Source organism: Ammospiza nelsoni, chromosome Z (genome assembly GCF_027579445.1).
Source record: "Ammospiza nelsoni isolate bAmmNel1 chromosome Z, bAmmNel1.pri, whole genome shotgun sequence".
Taxonomy (NCBI): Eukaryota; Metazoa; Chordata; class Aves; order Passeriformes; family Passerellidae; genus Ammospiza; species Ammospiza nelsoni.
The window spans coordinates 19,836,759-19,853,173 of NC_080669.1; the positions used below are offsets into that span (position 1 = coordinate 19,836,759).

General features: G+C 51.6%; 1 protein-coding gene across 1 annotated transcript; it reads right to left on the reverse strand.

The window, feature by feature from the left end:
* Positions 1-695: 695 nt before the first annotated feature.
* On the reverse strand, positions 696-10,542 carry LOC132087039 (serine/threonine-protein kinase PAK 3-like). The gene is made up of 13 exons (XM_059493067.1): positions 10,510-10,542; positions 10,054-10,176; positions 9,638-9,713; positions 9,530-9,594; positions 9,158-9,299; positions 6,946-7,009; positions 6,106-6,154; positions 4,727-4,836; positions 3,798-3,915; positions 2,871-2,970; positions 2,347-2,543; positions 1,881-2,015; positions 696-740 (listed from the first exon to the last, which is right to left on the reverse strand). Exons 1-13 carry the CDS (start codon positions 10,540-10,542, stop codon positions 696-698), a joined length of 1,257 nt encoding a protein of 418 aa, XP_059349050.1.
* Positions 10,543-16,415: the final 5,873 nt, after the last annotated feature.

Sequence of the window (16,415 nt, forward strand, 5' to 3'; positions counted from 1 at the left end):
TTTGAAAAGCACCTGGAGTGGAGATGTGCTTGGTGGGGGCCCAAGTGATCTGTAGGAGGAATAGTTGAAGTCATGAAACAGTCCTGATACAACACCAGTATGAAACCAGCCCCAAAGCCAATCCATTTCTCTGAAGTATTTTGTTTCCAGTGACTGCCAACACGTCAGGAGTCTAAAGGGAAACCAGGAAGCCAACTATTCTGATCAATTTGGCCAAATAAGCACACATGCAGCACCCTGCTCCATGGGTCAAAGAATGCACAGGATGTTCCCAGCCGCTTCAGGCGCCTCCTCCGCAGCTGGGAACATCCAGCCGTCTCCCACAGCTCTAGCCCGGCTCTGCTGGTGGCATCCTGTGGGAGCTCCCTCCTCCTGAGACACAGCTCTGGCCCTCCCATTCCCTTCACGCCTGCAATGCCACTCCTGCCTTGCTCAAATCTGCACATCACTAGTGACTTTGTGCCCTCCAGCTATGCTGTCCTAAGCAGAAATTTAGAAGGAGGATGAGCAGATGGGAGAAAAGGAGGTGGCACCTTCTTTTCCCACTCTGTCTCAGTCTGTCTGTTTGCTGGGCCCTCTCTCCTCAGGATTCCTGCCTGTTCTCAGAGGCTCCGTTCTCTACGTGCTGAAGTGGTCCTTGTCATCTCCTCTGCTTCCTGCATTACTTTGCTGCAGGGATGACAGCAATCAGGCTCTCAGAGGAGGCTGAAGAGAGGCTCCGCTAGCTTGAGAAATGGATGCTGCCCAAAGGGAAAAAGAAACCAAAGCAACCAAATTAAAAGAGACCAAGGGAGAAGGAACCAGTATTTTCCAACTGAGCTTCTAACAGGGTCAAGCTGGGTTCTTCTAGGGCCCAGAAACACACAGACAGAAGGGGCAGAGCGCAGATGGACTCAGCTCTGGCTTGCAAGGAGAGCAGTGTCTGCCTTGGCATGCCCCCCTCCTCCTGGCCTGGCTGGCATCTTCCTTCACGGCAGGGAGAGCCGAGGAAGTGGCGCCGTCGCCAGCTGCCTGTCTGCCACAAAAGGTGGCAGCAAAGCTGCAGTGGTTCTCATCTACTTGAGCGGGCCAGGCAGCACGTGAGGCTGGCACAAATCCTGCTCAGCTGTCCCTCTTTGGCTGGCAGAAACCTCTAAGAGTGGGGCAGGAAGGACAAACTGGATGCCCTTGGATGCTCAGTCAGTCCCCCCCAAAGGTCCCACCTTCCCACAGACCAATCTAGAACCGCTTGGCAGGGAGTGCTTATGTTGTCTTCTTCAAGCCCCACTGCAGGCCTCCTTCCCCAGCACTGTAGTACTTCAGTTCCTTTGCTACCAACTAAACCTGAAAACAGCAGCCGAGAGCAAAAGGGGGCCTCAGCAATGACCAGAAGGTGGGAGCTCTCCTCTGAGGAACGGCTGTGAGAATTGGGCTTGTTTAGCTTGCAGAAGGGCAAGGTCTCCAAGGACACCTTTCAATATTTGAAGGGGCTTAGAAGAAAGATGGGGACATATCTATTAGCAGGGCCAATTGCAAGAGAACAAGGGAGAATGGTTTTAAACTAAAAGACAGTCAATTCAGATAGGCTCTAAGGAAGAAACTCCTTATGAGGAGAGTGCTGAAACACTGCCTCAGGCTGCCCAGAGAGCTGGGAGGTGCCCCATCGCTGTCAGCATTCCAGGTCAGGTGAGCTGGGGCTCTGGGCAACCTGATCTATTGGCAGGGGCTTTGGACTAGATGACCTCCACCACTCCCTTCTAACCTTAACTAGTCTTGGATCCTATCTGGTTCTCATTTGAAAAGCAGCCAGAGCAGAGATTACCCTGTGGGGGGCCCATCTGATTCCCTGGAGTTGGGCCGAGGAGCAAACCCAGACAGGGAGCAGCCCCTTTGCCTTGTACCTGCAGAAGTTCCTTAGCAGAGCCTCTCCTGTCCACATCCATCTGCAGGCAGCAGCCCAGAAATTCACACAAGGCAGGGGGTAGGCTGAGCTTGTGCACATCTGGTATGCCTTGCGTGCCTATCAGGTGGTTAGCCTGAAGTGAAAGGAAACACAAGACTCTACGTGATTCTTCCACAGCCTTCAGTGCTCACCTAGACCCCGTCTTTTAAGCCCCAGTCTGCAGTGGCAATTTCTTGCCTAGCAGATGGTTAGAGATGAGCCTTCTTCCCCAAAAGTAGAAAGGCCCCAGTGCAACTCCAGCTATTCCAAGGGGCAACAGGTCTTGCCTTGACAGCTGATGTGAGCTGCAGGGACATTTTTAGAAGTGGACCTTCTTGGAACTCATCCAAGCTGCGGGAATGGGATTTAGTCTAATGGAGACAGACCAGAAGGATACTGAATTCTGAAGCATATTTGCACCTTACCCTGTCACTGGTCTCCCAAACATAAGGAGCCTCTCCTCTGGCCATTTCAATTCCCACGATGCCAAGGGACCAGGTGTCCACTTTGGGACCGTAAGGCTCTTTTCTCACCACCTCGGGTGCCATCCAGCAAGTTGTCCCCACCATCGACCTCCGTTTACTCTGCTCAGGTGTGAGCAGAGCACAGAGGCCAAAATCAGCTGAGGAGAAAAACAAACACTGCTTCAAGTAGGGAACCAAGGAAAAGATTTCCTCACTCTAAGTCTCAGAATGTAGTACTGAATCTAGCTGGAAAAGCAGCTGTGCTCTCTTTCCTCAGGGCTGCAGCCAAGGAAACTAGCAATTGTCCATTTAACAAACCCACCACCATTCCCAGGGTGGTGGCTTTTCCTCATCTACACTGAAGGTTTCCACTGTGGCCTCCCTCCCTCTGGAAGGGACACACACAAACCACAGTTCCTCTTGATACTTGTTGCTCTTTTAGACTCCCAGCAGCCTACAGCTGTGCCCTGAGCAAGAATACCCACCCAACTTGACGGAGCCATCCCGGCCCAGAAGGATGTTGTCACTTTTGATGTCTCTGTGGATCACCTGGTTGGCATGAAGGAAAGCCAGGCCTTTCAGGCACTGAGAGAGAATAAAAGAAACAGGAGGCCAAAAGTTAGCCTGATCTGATTTCATCGTGTGCTCCTGAAGATTCATGGATCTCAGAGGAGCAGTGAGTGCTGGCAAGAGGAAGAGCTTGCTGCTGCAACCCTGGGAGAGCAGGATCTCTCTAAGGCAAGGCATATTGGCTTTGAGGGGGAAAGAGCAGTTGCTGCTCGAGACTGTCCCCTGCAAAGCCAGTCAGAATGACCGCTGCTGCAGCGGATGCGCTCTCCCCATTCAGAGGACAAACAACGGTTGGCCAAAAGAGGAAAAGTCCCTGCTTTGGGTACCAAGGGCATCACTGTCAGCTGGGAGACTGGAGGTAAAGGGCTGTAAGGCTGCCTGGTCAGCAGATTTGAAAGACATTTCAAGTCATTTGTCAGTTTTCAGCAGCAAGCACCGTGGTGGGTGCCATGCCCTCCTTTGAAGCTGAGACCCATGAGAGATGAGCCTCTCTTGGCCTTTGCTGTTGGTTTAAAACTCGCACAGCGGCATCTTTGCGCTTACAGGCAAAGAAGGCAATGCAGAAAGGCTCTGGGCGAAGACTTGGAGGGGCAAAGTGCAGAACAGATAAAAAAAATTGAAAAATCAAAAAGAGACAGAGAGCACAGAGGCCAAAAGCAGATAAAGAGCAGACTATAGTAAGGGCAGGGACACTGGCAGGCACTTCCGTCCAGATGCTCCTTCTTCTCTGAAGCAAAAGAGCAGCACAGCAAGAAAGCTCTGAGCACGGAATCACTCACGTAGCAGCGCTTTTGAACTATGATGCTGTCCAAGGCATGCCAAGCACAAGCAGGATCCCTTACCTCCTGACAGACAGTTGCCATGTGTCCTACAGCCATCCTTTTCTCGCTGATCACTATTGCTAAAGAGCCTCCATCCATGTACTCCAACACCAGCAGGACAAACTCATTGACAAGGTAGCTGGAAGATGAAAACAACAGTGTAGAGCTGAATGGGCACAGCTAAATTGCCATACGGATGAAAAGACTACAGCTGAGTTTTGCTTCCAGGTCACTGGGAAATGAAGACGGAATAAAATGGAGACACGCTCCACCCAGGCTATCCAGGGCTTGCAATCTGTGCCATCTAATTGCACACCCGTGGGAAAGGAGACGGCTTAGGGGGCAAGCAGGGGAAAACGGCAGTTTGTGATAGCAGAGGCAGATCTGGAAGCGGCTACATCCCAGCAGCTGCTTCATTGTCTTCATAACAAATTGCACCATTCACTCCAACAGCAAGGAGACACAGTTTTCACAGCTTTTTCACAGGGGAGGTGGAGGTGCAGCACTGCCAACACCCTTTGGGAAGCCTTGCATAAAGGACAGTCACAAACAGGATAAAACTACCTCAAACCCGGCAAATAATGTGTCTCTTTTGGCATGCAAGGCAATGGAAAATAGTGGGAACAGCACAAGGGAAATAATTTCTGTGATGCTTTCTCAGCACTTCTCTTCCGACACTCAGAAGAAGAAATCATGCCCCAAAACAGCAAAGGAACATTCAGCAAGTGAACATAGAGGCTGCTGGCTTAGTAAGAGAGACAGGTTTCTGAGAACAATCTTTAAGCTATTTCTGCCAGGAACCAGAAGAATGCCATCTCCTCCCATGCCTCATACAGGAGTGGACTGATGTTCATAGCAAGATCAATTTTCTGCCACTGAGCAAAGTGCTTGAAACCTTTGCCTGGCAAGTATGGAAACTGACATTCCCATAAAAATACAGAACTACTTACCTTTCTAGGTAGGTGACAATATTGGGGTTCCTCATTTCCCTCATGACCAGGATTTCTTTCAATACTTCCTTGCAGCGCTGGTGCTGGAGATCAATTTCCTTTACGGCCACCTACAATGACGTTGAAAGCCATTAGGAACAGACGTTACAAGAGCCTCTTCCTCCGTGCACTCACGGGCCAGGATGCCTTGTCACCTCGGCGAAAAGGGACTCTAAAGCATCAGCCACAATGTGCTAACAGCACTCTCAGCCCTTGCAGACTCCTCCGCGAGGCCTCCTTTACCACTACTGTTATCATTTACACGCGTTTTGCAAGCCAAAGGAATTTTGCTTCTGTGAAATGAAATCAACTTGTGGAAAACAGGTTAGCATTTCTAGGGGATTTGATCAGTGTTTCAGAAACTGCTGCCATTCTTGATTGTGCTCCAAAGTAAATGCACCAATCCATTACAGAGAAAATGCTGAAATGCTGTCTGACAAAGAACAACTCCAAGGCAACTCAAAGGAAAGTTAACATCCTAGCACATCCTAACTTCTTCTGGATTTTGCATCTCTGAAGAACATTCCTCAACACGGTTTAGATGTGTAATTATTGAGTGTGTTAAAAAATGAAGAATCCTTTCTGTGGACCACTACTGATGCACTCCAGGTGATAAGCAGGGCTTAGGGCTTTCAGACTCCTTGTAGACATCCCTCCAAGTGCAGTTGCTGAGCACAGCGCTGCAGGTGGGTAAGGAGCCACCAGGAAGATGGAGTTGTATTTGCTGAGAGCCAGAAAGGAGAATTCAGGACTCTGAATGTTTAGCCCCAAAGAGCATGGGACTCTCCAACTGACATCAGCATGTCAGTTCAGTACAAATAGCATCTCTGTAATGGAATGTCAGCAACAAAGGACCAACACAAGGCGGTATTACTTAAGGCTCTTCATCAGCTTCTTCTCACTGATCCGTGTGCGAGTGTCTGTGTGTGTGTGAGACCCAGGCTCCCCAGGACTGAAAGGCAAAACTGCACTCCAGACAAGGCTTTTCCTTCTTTAGATCTTTTCAAAGGGTACCTCGTGCTGGGAAACAATGGCAAATCCTATCTGTGTCTGAACCGCGGCATAAGAGGAATTGGGCCAGAATGACGGCTGCTACCATCAGCTAATCTCTGCACACTTATCCAGGCAGTCCAAGATAGCATGGCCTTCTTGGAAAGACACCACTGCCATCCTCACACTGATTCAGAATGCGAGACAAAGTCTGTCCAAAATGCATTTTTCAGCCTGCCTCTAGGCAGCCTTTGCAGCAAAGACAGGTAACACAACGCTCTGGCCACAGATCACATCCCAAGGGAAAGCGCTCAAGAGCTGCAAAATCTGCAAGGGCTGTTGGCACTTACCGCTTGTCCTGTGGCAGCGTCCAAGGCCTTATAAACGGTTCCAAAACCCCTAGGAACAGAACAGCAGCAAGAACAGAGAAGCTGTTCAGTGCTGAGAAGCAAAAGGCAGCCCAGGCAGGAGCTCTCTGCTGCCTGGAGTGTCCCTCAAACACCAGCCTTTGTCTACCCTTCAGACAATACCACAGCAGCCCAGCAACCCTCTGCCATGCAGCTTGTCCAAGAGCAAAGCTGGGTCCAACAGGAAGAAAAAAGAGCTGCTACAAATCTCAAATGTACACACCAGACTATGGATGTGAGGGTTTGCTTTGCCTCTTCCTTTTTGTGCTTGTGTGTGTGGTGTGCCTTTCCAAGCAATGAAACACACAGAGTCCTCTTGGACTCAGAGCTCTCTTTTGATTCTGTCTGCCAAACTCAGGCAGCACCACACAGCCTGTCTTATTGTCCTGAGCACTGAAAGTTGTGTTCAGCAAAATATTGGAAAGAAATTCTGCTGAGAGCTGCTGTCTGACGGCTGTCAGGTGGGAAGCTGCTGTCTCAGTTTTTTCTTCCTTCAGTTGTGGGGCCATATTATTTGGAATCATGCAAAACCGTGTCTGCTGGGAAAATAAGGAATCTCGTGCCACACACTTGAGGGACAGGCAAGTGCCTCCTTGAGGCAGGCAAGACATTGGTTGCCAGCATGCAGTTATCTTTGCTGATGCCTTGTGACCAGTACTGAGACAGGGACAATCTAAAGCCAGGGTCTGAAGATGCTTGCAGCTTGCCTGACTTCCCTCTGGATATTCCAGCAGCCACCTACGTGACCCATGGTTCTGGAGGAGTAAGCATGGCTGAACTCACCCTCTGCCAATAATTTTCCATCCAGTGTATTTCTCTTCTGGATCTGCCACGCTCACCACACTCCCTGAAAGAAAGAAAATGCAAGAAGCAAACTTCAAAACAGAGATCCTGACTTCCAGTGGATCAGAATCTCAGCTCCACTTTCTGCGGCGCGGAGCAATTTCTGGTCGCTTGGCTAGCAACAGTGTCAACAAGAACAACAACAAGAGCAGCCGCAGTAAGAAGACAGGCAGCTCTGTAACACACGTGGCCTGCACAGAGTCTGATTCTGCACACTCCTTTGAAGAGGAGACTAAGCCCACGGAGAAAGCGTCAGAGCAGACAGAGACCAGAAGAGAACTGGCACCGTGGCAAGTGGTTGTGGGTCCACAAAGGGGAAGGAGGGCTGAAAAATCAGGACCCTTCCTTGTTGTGGGAGATAACACTCTCTTGTGAGGTTCAACAAAAGGTTTCATAATTCCAAGATTTCAATGCACCCTGTGATCTGGGATGAAGTTTTATCAACAGCTGCTTTTTGCAGAGCTGAAGGAATATGGCAAAGTGAAATCCAGGAGAGGAGGGGATTTCCTCTACCTCTCAGCAGTTTGCCTGAAGAATGCCTTGACATTTTCAGAGAACAGCAGCTCATGGTGTGCTACATCCAAGAACAATGGCTGTAAGAATTAGGACCCTCTTCTTTTATGAGCAGGCTAAGTTCTGAAGATGATTTTGCCCATTCCCCATTTAGTGAAGAACAACAAGTCCATGTCTTCAGCCTGGGCTGCAGCAGTCACTAGCACTGCCCTCGGCCCCTTGGACACCAGCCACGTGCCCCATCTTCCCAAAGGGCACAGCCCAGACGGGTAACAAGGACAGCGCCGCTCCTCAGGCGCTGCCGTGGCTCAGACACCTGCACAAACGAGATGCTGATCCTCTGACGAGTCCAGGCCAAGCTGCAGCAACGCGGTGGCTGCTGAAACCTCACAGCTAAGGAAGGCTCCAGCTCCTGCAGCCACAGCAGCCATCAGTGGCAGGGCAGGTATGACAAAAACCTGGGCAGAGCCCACAAATGGCCTCTGACAGGCACTGTGAAGAAGCCAGAGCCAGACTCAGCACTGCTACAAGCTGTTGACCCCACTCGAGACAGAACATGGGTGTCATTGAGTTCAGAGCCAAGGAGGAGTCGATCCATTCACCTCTTGTCCCTACAGCTGATGGCCGACACTGAGTAAACTGGGCTCTGTCCTGTACCTGCCCGCTTCTAATTCTCTGACAGCACTGCACCGGCAGCTATGACCAGTTGCAAGGAGCAACTGAGTTGTACTGCAGAGTCACCAAGGCCTTGCTGTGCTTTCCAAGAGTGCAGGGATTGAGGCCAATCCTTAGTATCCCAAGAGTATTCACCGGCTGGGCTTTAGCCCTGACAAAGTGCCTTGTACTGGAGGAACATGCAGCAGAGGGGATGCAGGCTTCATCCCGAGAATTGCCTGCAGGGCAGTTTTATCTGGCCCTGCCACACAGAAGTGTCTCTTGATGCGTCTCCCTAGGCATACAACTGAACTATCCAAGGGGGATTGGAAAATCAAATTGTGTTTTTCTTTGTTGGCTGCACTTTGAAAACACCTCTTGCTCTCTGATTCCCAGGGATTGTTCTAAGAATACAATTTCTTAACATTTGGGGTGTGCTGAAAAGACCCCTTCCTCTGTTGTTTTGCTATCACCTGATGCTCCTTCCAAGGAGGTCACACTAACAAAAATGAAGAATTTTTATCCAAGCAAACTGTAGAAGGAATAGTAGAAGTCATGAAAACACCACCAGTATGAAACCAGCCCCACAGCCAAATTTTTTCTCTGAAGTGTTTTGTCTCCAAATGCAGTCTAAAGGCAATCTAGGAAGCCAACTATTATGATCAATGTGGCCAGACCAGCACACACAAGCTGACTCAGTCGTTGGCTAGGTTGCAGCCTTCTGCTGCTTCGGAAACAATCCCTGCTTTTGCCTTTAGTGCGCATGGAACCTCAGGCAAAGGCCACCCACACCCAGCTGCCCTCAAAGGCAAAAGGAGTGCCCCAAAATGCTCCCTGGCTGCCTCCAAGCACAACAATGGCTCCTGTAGGGAGTCCAGAATGTCTCCCCGACACCAGAGTCAGGAGGAAGAGGTGCTACAGCTCATGCTGAGGCACACACCCCATAATACACTGCTGGATTGCACAAGGAATCCCCAGGACCTACTCAGCAGCCTCAGGCACTGCTTCTCGCTCTCCTGGAAGGAGCGGGGTGAGCTGCTCCTGCTCGAGTTCTCAGGCTGCGGAGGGGAGGCTTCTTCGGAGGCTGCTGCTGCAGCGGCGCCTTCAAGGGCAGAGCCCTCGTTCATCTGGGACAAGAAATTTGTTTGTGTCAGAAGTGTGGCTGGCAGAGATGCCCCTGACGGCACATTCCACAGGCATGCCATCAGGAACAACACTGGTGTTTGGCTGCACAAGTCAAAGCCAAACAAGCAGAGACTACAGCTTGTCACAGCCAGCCATAGTAGAGATGGTGAAAGGGAAAGAACACCTTAAAATTTCACCCTGTTCTGAGACCTGCACCATGGAAAGGGACAACTTGTTCAGAATGTGCAGGGGTCACCACGTTCACCTGAGCAAACTCCTCAATAAACAAAGTGGGCACTAAGAAGCCAGCAGAAATACATTCACAGGATTGCTGGCCCACCAGCCAAAGCACTAGCTTTGATGCCCAGGGCAGCAAAGCTGAGCTTCAGTGGCCCAGTAAGTGTCGTGCTGGCGAGCTGCAATGCAGACCACAGAGCATGGCCGTCAGGGGCCTCGCCCCCATCCACCTGCTGCTCTGCAGGGGAAAGGTGAGAAGAGCAGAGACCACTTGTTGCATGACTGCAGTGCCTACTGCTCTTTCACTCACCTGCCTTTGTTCTGCCAGCCTGTACTGCAGGCTTCTCCACCCAGCTCTCACTCTTTCATCTCAACTCTTCTTCCTGGTGCACAGCGCTGGAGCCTGCCCGGCTCTGTGCTCCCAGTGCCTGCAGTAGTCCTTGCCTCCCCTTTCCTGAGATGTCCAGCTCATGCCTCCATCACTGCCCTTCCCTCTGCAGCCTGCCTGGTCAGGCTCACCTGCCCATTCAGACACTCCTCATTCAGCTGCTGCCTCAGCTGCTGCAGCTGCTGCCGCCTTTGCTCTAGCTCCCATTGCAGCTGGTGCACCTTGACTAAGAGAGCAGCATTCTGACCCTGGAGCTGCACAGGAACAAAGAGAAGACGCCTTTTAACGTCCCACACACCACTCGTGTGGCAAGCAAGATTGAGGTGCACACGCTTTCCAAAAACACTTTGTTCTCCTCCTCATGTTTACCACGGGCCGGCTAAGAGGCAGTCCCGCTCAGACAGACAGTGTCCAGACAAGCAGTGCCCATAAGGAGCCCAGGGGAGACCAAAGCAACACACAAACTCTCTTTTCACACTCTGTGCTGCCTCTTGACTGGCTCTGGTTCCTATCTTTTCTTATTCGGGTTGCCTGATGGCAACATCCTGCTTCATCTCAAGCAGCCTTTTCTCCTGCTCCCTCTGTACCTCTGCCAGGAAGCTTTCCCGTTCCTCCAGCATCGCCTGCGCCTCCAAGTGCTGCCGTTCCAGACATTGCTTCTGATGAGAGGAAGAGACACTTCCAGATGAAGTCCCAGCCGTGCTCCCCAAAGAAAAAATGACAGCTTCATCCCTCCCACAAGCCCCCTCCCTGAAGAGTCCCCAGTAGTGGCTTTGTGCCCTCCAGCACTTCTAACCAGGAGCTTTACAGGAGGGTCAGCAGGTGGAAGGAAAGGAGATTCCGCCTTCCTTCCCCACTCTGAAGGCTGCCTGTTTCCTAGCCCCTGTCTGCTCAGGATTTCTGCCTGCTCTCACAGGCTGTGTTCTCAAAGTGCCACAGCCCTTTGATCAAGGCAAACCTGCAGGTGGACTGCAGGATGAGGAGGAAGCCAGCACCCCGATGCCCTAGTCACAGGACAGGCCACCAGCTGGAATACCAGCAACACGGGGCCTGTTGCGTATGCTTCGAGCCCAAAGGGGAGACTCTCTGTCCACCGTGGAAGGACAGAATGCAAGGAACCCAGTTGCTGGGGCAGCAGAGTGCAGCAAGGTCAGCAGCCGTCTGCTGCATGGCACGAGGCTTCTGCATGGGCAAGATCCTTCGCTGCCATGCTTTGGGTGGTGACCATCCAGCTCTCTGGGGAACTTGGCTTATACCCAGCCTGAAACCGTGGCTGCAGGTACTATCCTGGCACCATCGTCTTGGTCTTCACAGGCTTTCTAGTCGGAGCCCTTGAAGCCCTCTGCTGCCTGGCCCAGCAATGTGTAGCCTACAGCAGATGCTTGCAGCCATGTCACCCAGGCTGCTCTTCTGCTAAGCCAGCCCACCAAGCTTGCCTGAAAACTTCCGGGACGTATTGTCGCTTACCATTTCTTGCTGGAGCTTCCTTTTTTCCTCTTCCTGAGCAGATTGCCAGTGTCTGAGAGCCTTGCAGCACTGCTCTTCTGCCCAGAGGAGCTCTTGAGCCATTTCTTCACACTGCTGCTTGCTGAGAGATCTTACAGCTTGCAGCTCCTGACGGAGGCCCTTCACATCCTCTGCAAACATGACAAACGGCAACAGTCAGAGACTGCACTAGCAGAGACTCTACTGACCTGAAGCCCTTTCAGTTTCAGGCAAGGAGGGACCTGTGCTCAGTTCCTTTCCTCCTCAGGAGCCCTGTGGACAGAGCTGCCTTTGGAGCAACTGCACTAGGCTGGGCCATCACCAGAAACAAAGCACACCAGGCTCTCACCGAGTATCACCTCCTGGGCCCGTGTGGCTGTGCGCACTTGGGCTTCCAGACGGCTCCTGGTGATCTCCAGCTCCGATACGTGCTGCTGAGCCTGCAGCAGGCTGCTTTGCAGGCTCTCCTTCTCTGACCTACAAGGTGTGAAGATGAAGAGAAATTGTTCCTGGCACCCAGGGGCAGTTGCTCCAGCTGGACATGCCTTCAGTTACATATCCTGAGCATGGAAAAGGCCGTGCATGGAAACTCAGCTACAGCAAGATTGTTTCTGCTACTTAAAATAGCAAAGCAGCCAACCTCCAGGTGGTTGGCCAGCTTTTCCTCATGACCTAGCCCAGCACAGAAAGGCCAGCTGAGTTTGATCTCAGCAGCCAGTGCTCAAATTGCTGTTGCCGGACACATTCCTCATGGGTGGCTGCGCCCACCAAGTCTCTGCCAACAAGCAAAAGCCCAGCCTGTGCTCAGAGCCCTGAGCTCATCAGCCCTTCCAAGTCACTCTGCAGGGGGACAGAAGCCAGTGTTCTCCTGAACGCTGCCTCCTCAATGTTTACTGCTATTCCTAGTGCACGTAGAGATACTTTGTTTACCAGATGCTCTCAAAGTGACTCAAAGGGACTAAAGGAATGATAGATGGAAGCTCCACCTTCTACAAGTATGAGTAAGAAACCAGAAGTAGGTTTTCTCTGAATTAGCAATGTCTTGGAGGAGGGCTGTCAGGTATCCTGCCATTTAAATTACTGGATTTTCATGAACAAGAATGCTTGCTCCCTTGATTTTTGGTAAACTGAGCCAGCAATGCCCGAATGTCTTGACACTCTTTAAGAAGGGAGCTGCCTAAGGACCTTGACAGGTAACAGAGGTGGGTGGACAAGTGCTCAGCAAGAATCCCTGGACATTGTCGAGAAGCCACAAGACCTTTCCCTTCTTCTGCTGCTCCTTGTAAGCAACTTGAGGTTCCTGCACCATAACTGACAAGAGTTATGTCAGAAGGGTCTCAAGATTTTCAGCTCAACCCTGCAGCTTTCACCTGAAGCATCAGCAGCCTACTGATAACCTTCACATGTAAGAGCCTTGAATTCTGGAAATGCCATGTCAAACTACTTGGCAAGGAAAGATTGAAGTTAAGATGCACTGAAGGAGAAACCAAAGCCTGCGGGAAATTCCTGAGATAGCAAACATCCGCACAGTTTCCCTAGTACTCCTGTCAGTGCCTAGATGGCTTGCTTTGCACTTGGCCCAGGAATGTGCAAGGGGCTCCCAGGCGGGCGCCCAGAAGAGCTTTGACAGCTGGAGCTGTCAGAAAAGTAACACTCAGGTCACAGTATCCTTTTCTTTTTTCTCTTGTCTCTTCACTTCTCAGACAGAGACACATCTGCAGTGCAAACAGGAGGCAGTAAATCCTGACTTAATGCTCACCCCCTTTGTCATTCCAGACCCTCAATAATGTCGCACCCAGGTGCTCCTCCCTGCCCTTACCTGGCCTCTGCCAGCTGCTCTGAAAGGCCTCGTAGGTCCCGCTCCGTGGCTGCCAGTCGGGCTTCCAGGGCAGCGTTCTCTTGTGCCTGCGCCGCCTTCTCTCTGCACAGCCGGGGCAGTGTGTGCCCTTGGCGAGAGAACTCCTGGAGCAGCTTCTCCAGACCCCTGTGGGGTGGCCGCTGCCGGCGGCAAACCTGGAAGTGGAGGGGGCACCATTTTTCAAGGGGAACAACAACAGCACGGTCTCAGTCTTGGCTTGCTGCCAGAAGCAGCCTTTGGGGCGCTCTTGCCAGGGGCAGCTCCCTGTCCCATAAGTGCTGCCTAGGAATAAGTGAGCGTACCTTTGGCACCGCCAGAGGAACCTCTTCCTTCAGCAGGTTCCTCGGAAGCTGTGGTTCCTCGGCTGTCTCTGCTGCCACTTGCAACACCCTCTCTCGTGAGGAGTGGCGCCTGCTCTCAAATGCAGCCAGCTCCTTCCCTCTACAACAAGGGGACAGACAAGCAAGCCTTTAATTGAAACACAGTCTCCTTGCAAGACCAGCACTACACACCATGTCCCTCACAGGGCGGTCTCAGGGGCTTCCAACAGCCCTCTACTTCCACCTCAAGAGAGTGCTGGCATTCCCTCTCTAGACCACCATCTCTCTTTGTCATTTCTGCAGGTGAAAGAATCACCAGGGAGGAAGTCAAATTAGCTTTCAGAAGCCACAAAACATTTCCAGAAAGCTCAGGTACTCTCAGCTTAGCAGCTTCCTGCCTGCTAGTGCTCCTCTCTGATACAGTGGATACTGGACTTGCAAAAGTTCCTCTTTGGCTAAGAGAGGCCTGGTAAGTCCAGATGAGCACTCCCACAATTACTCTTGCTTTCACTAGCCCAACAAGGAAAGAGCCCGCAAGCTATAGCCTGGCGAGAACGTGGGTACAAATTTCCAATCCAATAATCAAAGGATCCCAAGATGGTTTAGCCTGGCAGGAACCCCAGGGAGCCTCTAGGACCATCTTCAGCTCCAAGCACTTGGAGTCAGCTATGGCATCTGGACTGGCCGCTCAAGGCCCTATGCAGCTGGAGTTTCCAAATTTCCAAGGGTGGAATCTGCACAAGCTCTTTGAGGCACTTGTTCTGCTGCCTCTGCAGTTCAAAGGTTTCCTTTCCGTAAACCCAGCCTGAACCTCCCTTGCTTTTCCTCTGGTCCAGTTCAGCATACTTTTTGTCAAGGTTGGAGAAGTGAGTCCCAGGAGGCAGCCAGACCTGCCCACAGATTGCCTTCCCCTGTCTATGCTGAGCAAGTCAAACCATGAGAAAGCCAAATTTCTTCTCTGACTCTCAACCTCCTGAAGCCCAGCAATGCCCAACCCTGCTCAGAGAAAGCGAGAAAGCTTAACACACACCTGAACTCCTGGGCACTGCACACTCTATCTGTGCTCTGCTCCCTCTCTGCCTTTCCCGCCTGGGCCGAGGAGTTCTGAGAGGCAAGAAGCTCTCCTAGCGGGGCCTGCAAGGAATGGACAAAGAAAAAGGAAAACAAGCAATAAGGAGCAGGAAAGTTGGCTCCTGAGAGCTGCAAGAAGCAACAAGCAGCCACACAGCTCACCTGAAGGCAAAAGCTGTTGTGTGTGGCTGTTGATGTGGGTAACCAACTAAGCCTGTGTTGCTTTGAATGTCTCAGAATGGAAGCAGGGACCAGTTCCCTGCTCAGCTCTGGTCAAAAGGCTTCCCCTCAGGATTTCAAGCATTAGGGAGCAGCCAATAGGAACTGCATTCCAGCCCTTCAGACACAGACCTTGTCTCTGCCATGCAGAGCTGCTCAGCATTCTCAGCAAACTTGGGTCATGTCAAAGTTAAGGGTGTAGTCAAAGCAGAGACTGTAGCTCCTTAGACAGTGCTTGGAGATGGGCAAGTCCCTGCAGCAACGGTGGCTCCTGTGTTCCTCACAAGGCTGTGAACTACGCCTTGGCACCGCTCTCTCTGCTGGCAGCAGGGAGCCTGCACAGACACTGTGCACAAGGGGCTCACTTTCTCACCAGCAGTACAAAAGGACATCACGCTACAGCTAGTTTGACACCAAGGCAAGTTCACAGTCCCTGTCAGAATGGCAGGAAAATGATGCCTGCATGTGAGAGTTCAGACCGCATTTCCTACGTGTCAGTGGCTGGGCTGAAGCGCTAGGTCATGGCAGAACTCCAGGCCTCAGCATCTTCAGCCACAAAGAGCAAGTGCTGCCTGCTCAGAAACTTGCCGCTCTGCACTGCACCAAAGCTTTGCACTGAAGCAACCAAAGCTGCCACTGATTGCTGCAGGATGCTCAGGCCTGGACTGACAACACAGTTGGAGGTTTGTTGTCCTTTGCCTCCCCTTTACCCTCTGGTGGAAGAGAGCGAGCCAGAGCAGGTTCTGCTGCTGCGGCTGCTACTGTGGTGCTCTGCAGACAGAGAGCAGCATGAGGGACAGGCAGTAAGCTGTCATAGAGAACCTTATTTCTCCTGAGCTCTATCACCAGTGGTCCTAGTGAGAAGCCATGAATTTCACTACAAATGGGATCCTCAGTCACTAATACTCATTTCAAGTGGGCTGATGAGACTAATGTTTCAACAGGACTCCATGTGCTTCTGAAGGAGATATTTTAGCCAGGCTACAATCAGCATGTAGCTTTCTGTCTGCAAAACCTAGTTTCATTAGTTACATTAGTTAAAGCCTCTTCAACGGAAAAGGAATAAACTGAGGGAATTGTTTTGGTGGTGCTCATGCAGACGTGCACTGGTGTGGACTTTCCTTTGGCCTGCCAGCCTGGCACTCAACTACAGCAGGCCAAGCCGGCAGCTTGCTGCATAATCCTCAGGCACCAGGAATGTCAAGGGTGCCCGTCCCACTCACCGAACCGTAGACTTGACTCCTTCCACCTCTGAGGCGACCTGCCGCGGCAAGAGAGAACAAACCAGGTGCTGTTACAAGACTGCTGGTGCTGAGGAATCCCACAGAACCAGGCCAGCCAAGCAGAGAGCATTTTCCTTTCACAACCTCCCTACCGGGAGCAGCAGTTCTGTAGCCCAGCAAGCAGGACTGCAGGCCACTATCCTAGGCTGCGTCTACCTTTTGCTCGGCTTTGCCACTAAGAAACTAGAAACTTGGGGCCGGGAAGATGCAAATTGCTCCTTAGCAGTCACTGCCTGCATTGGAGATCATTGTCCCCC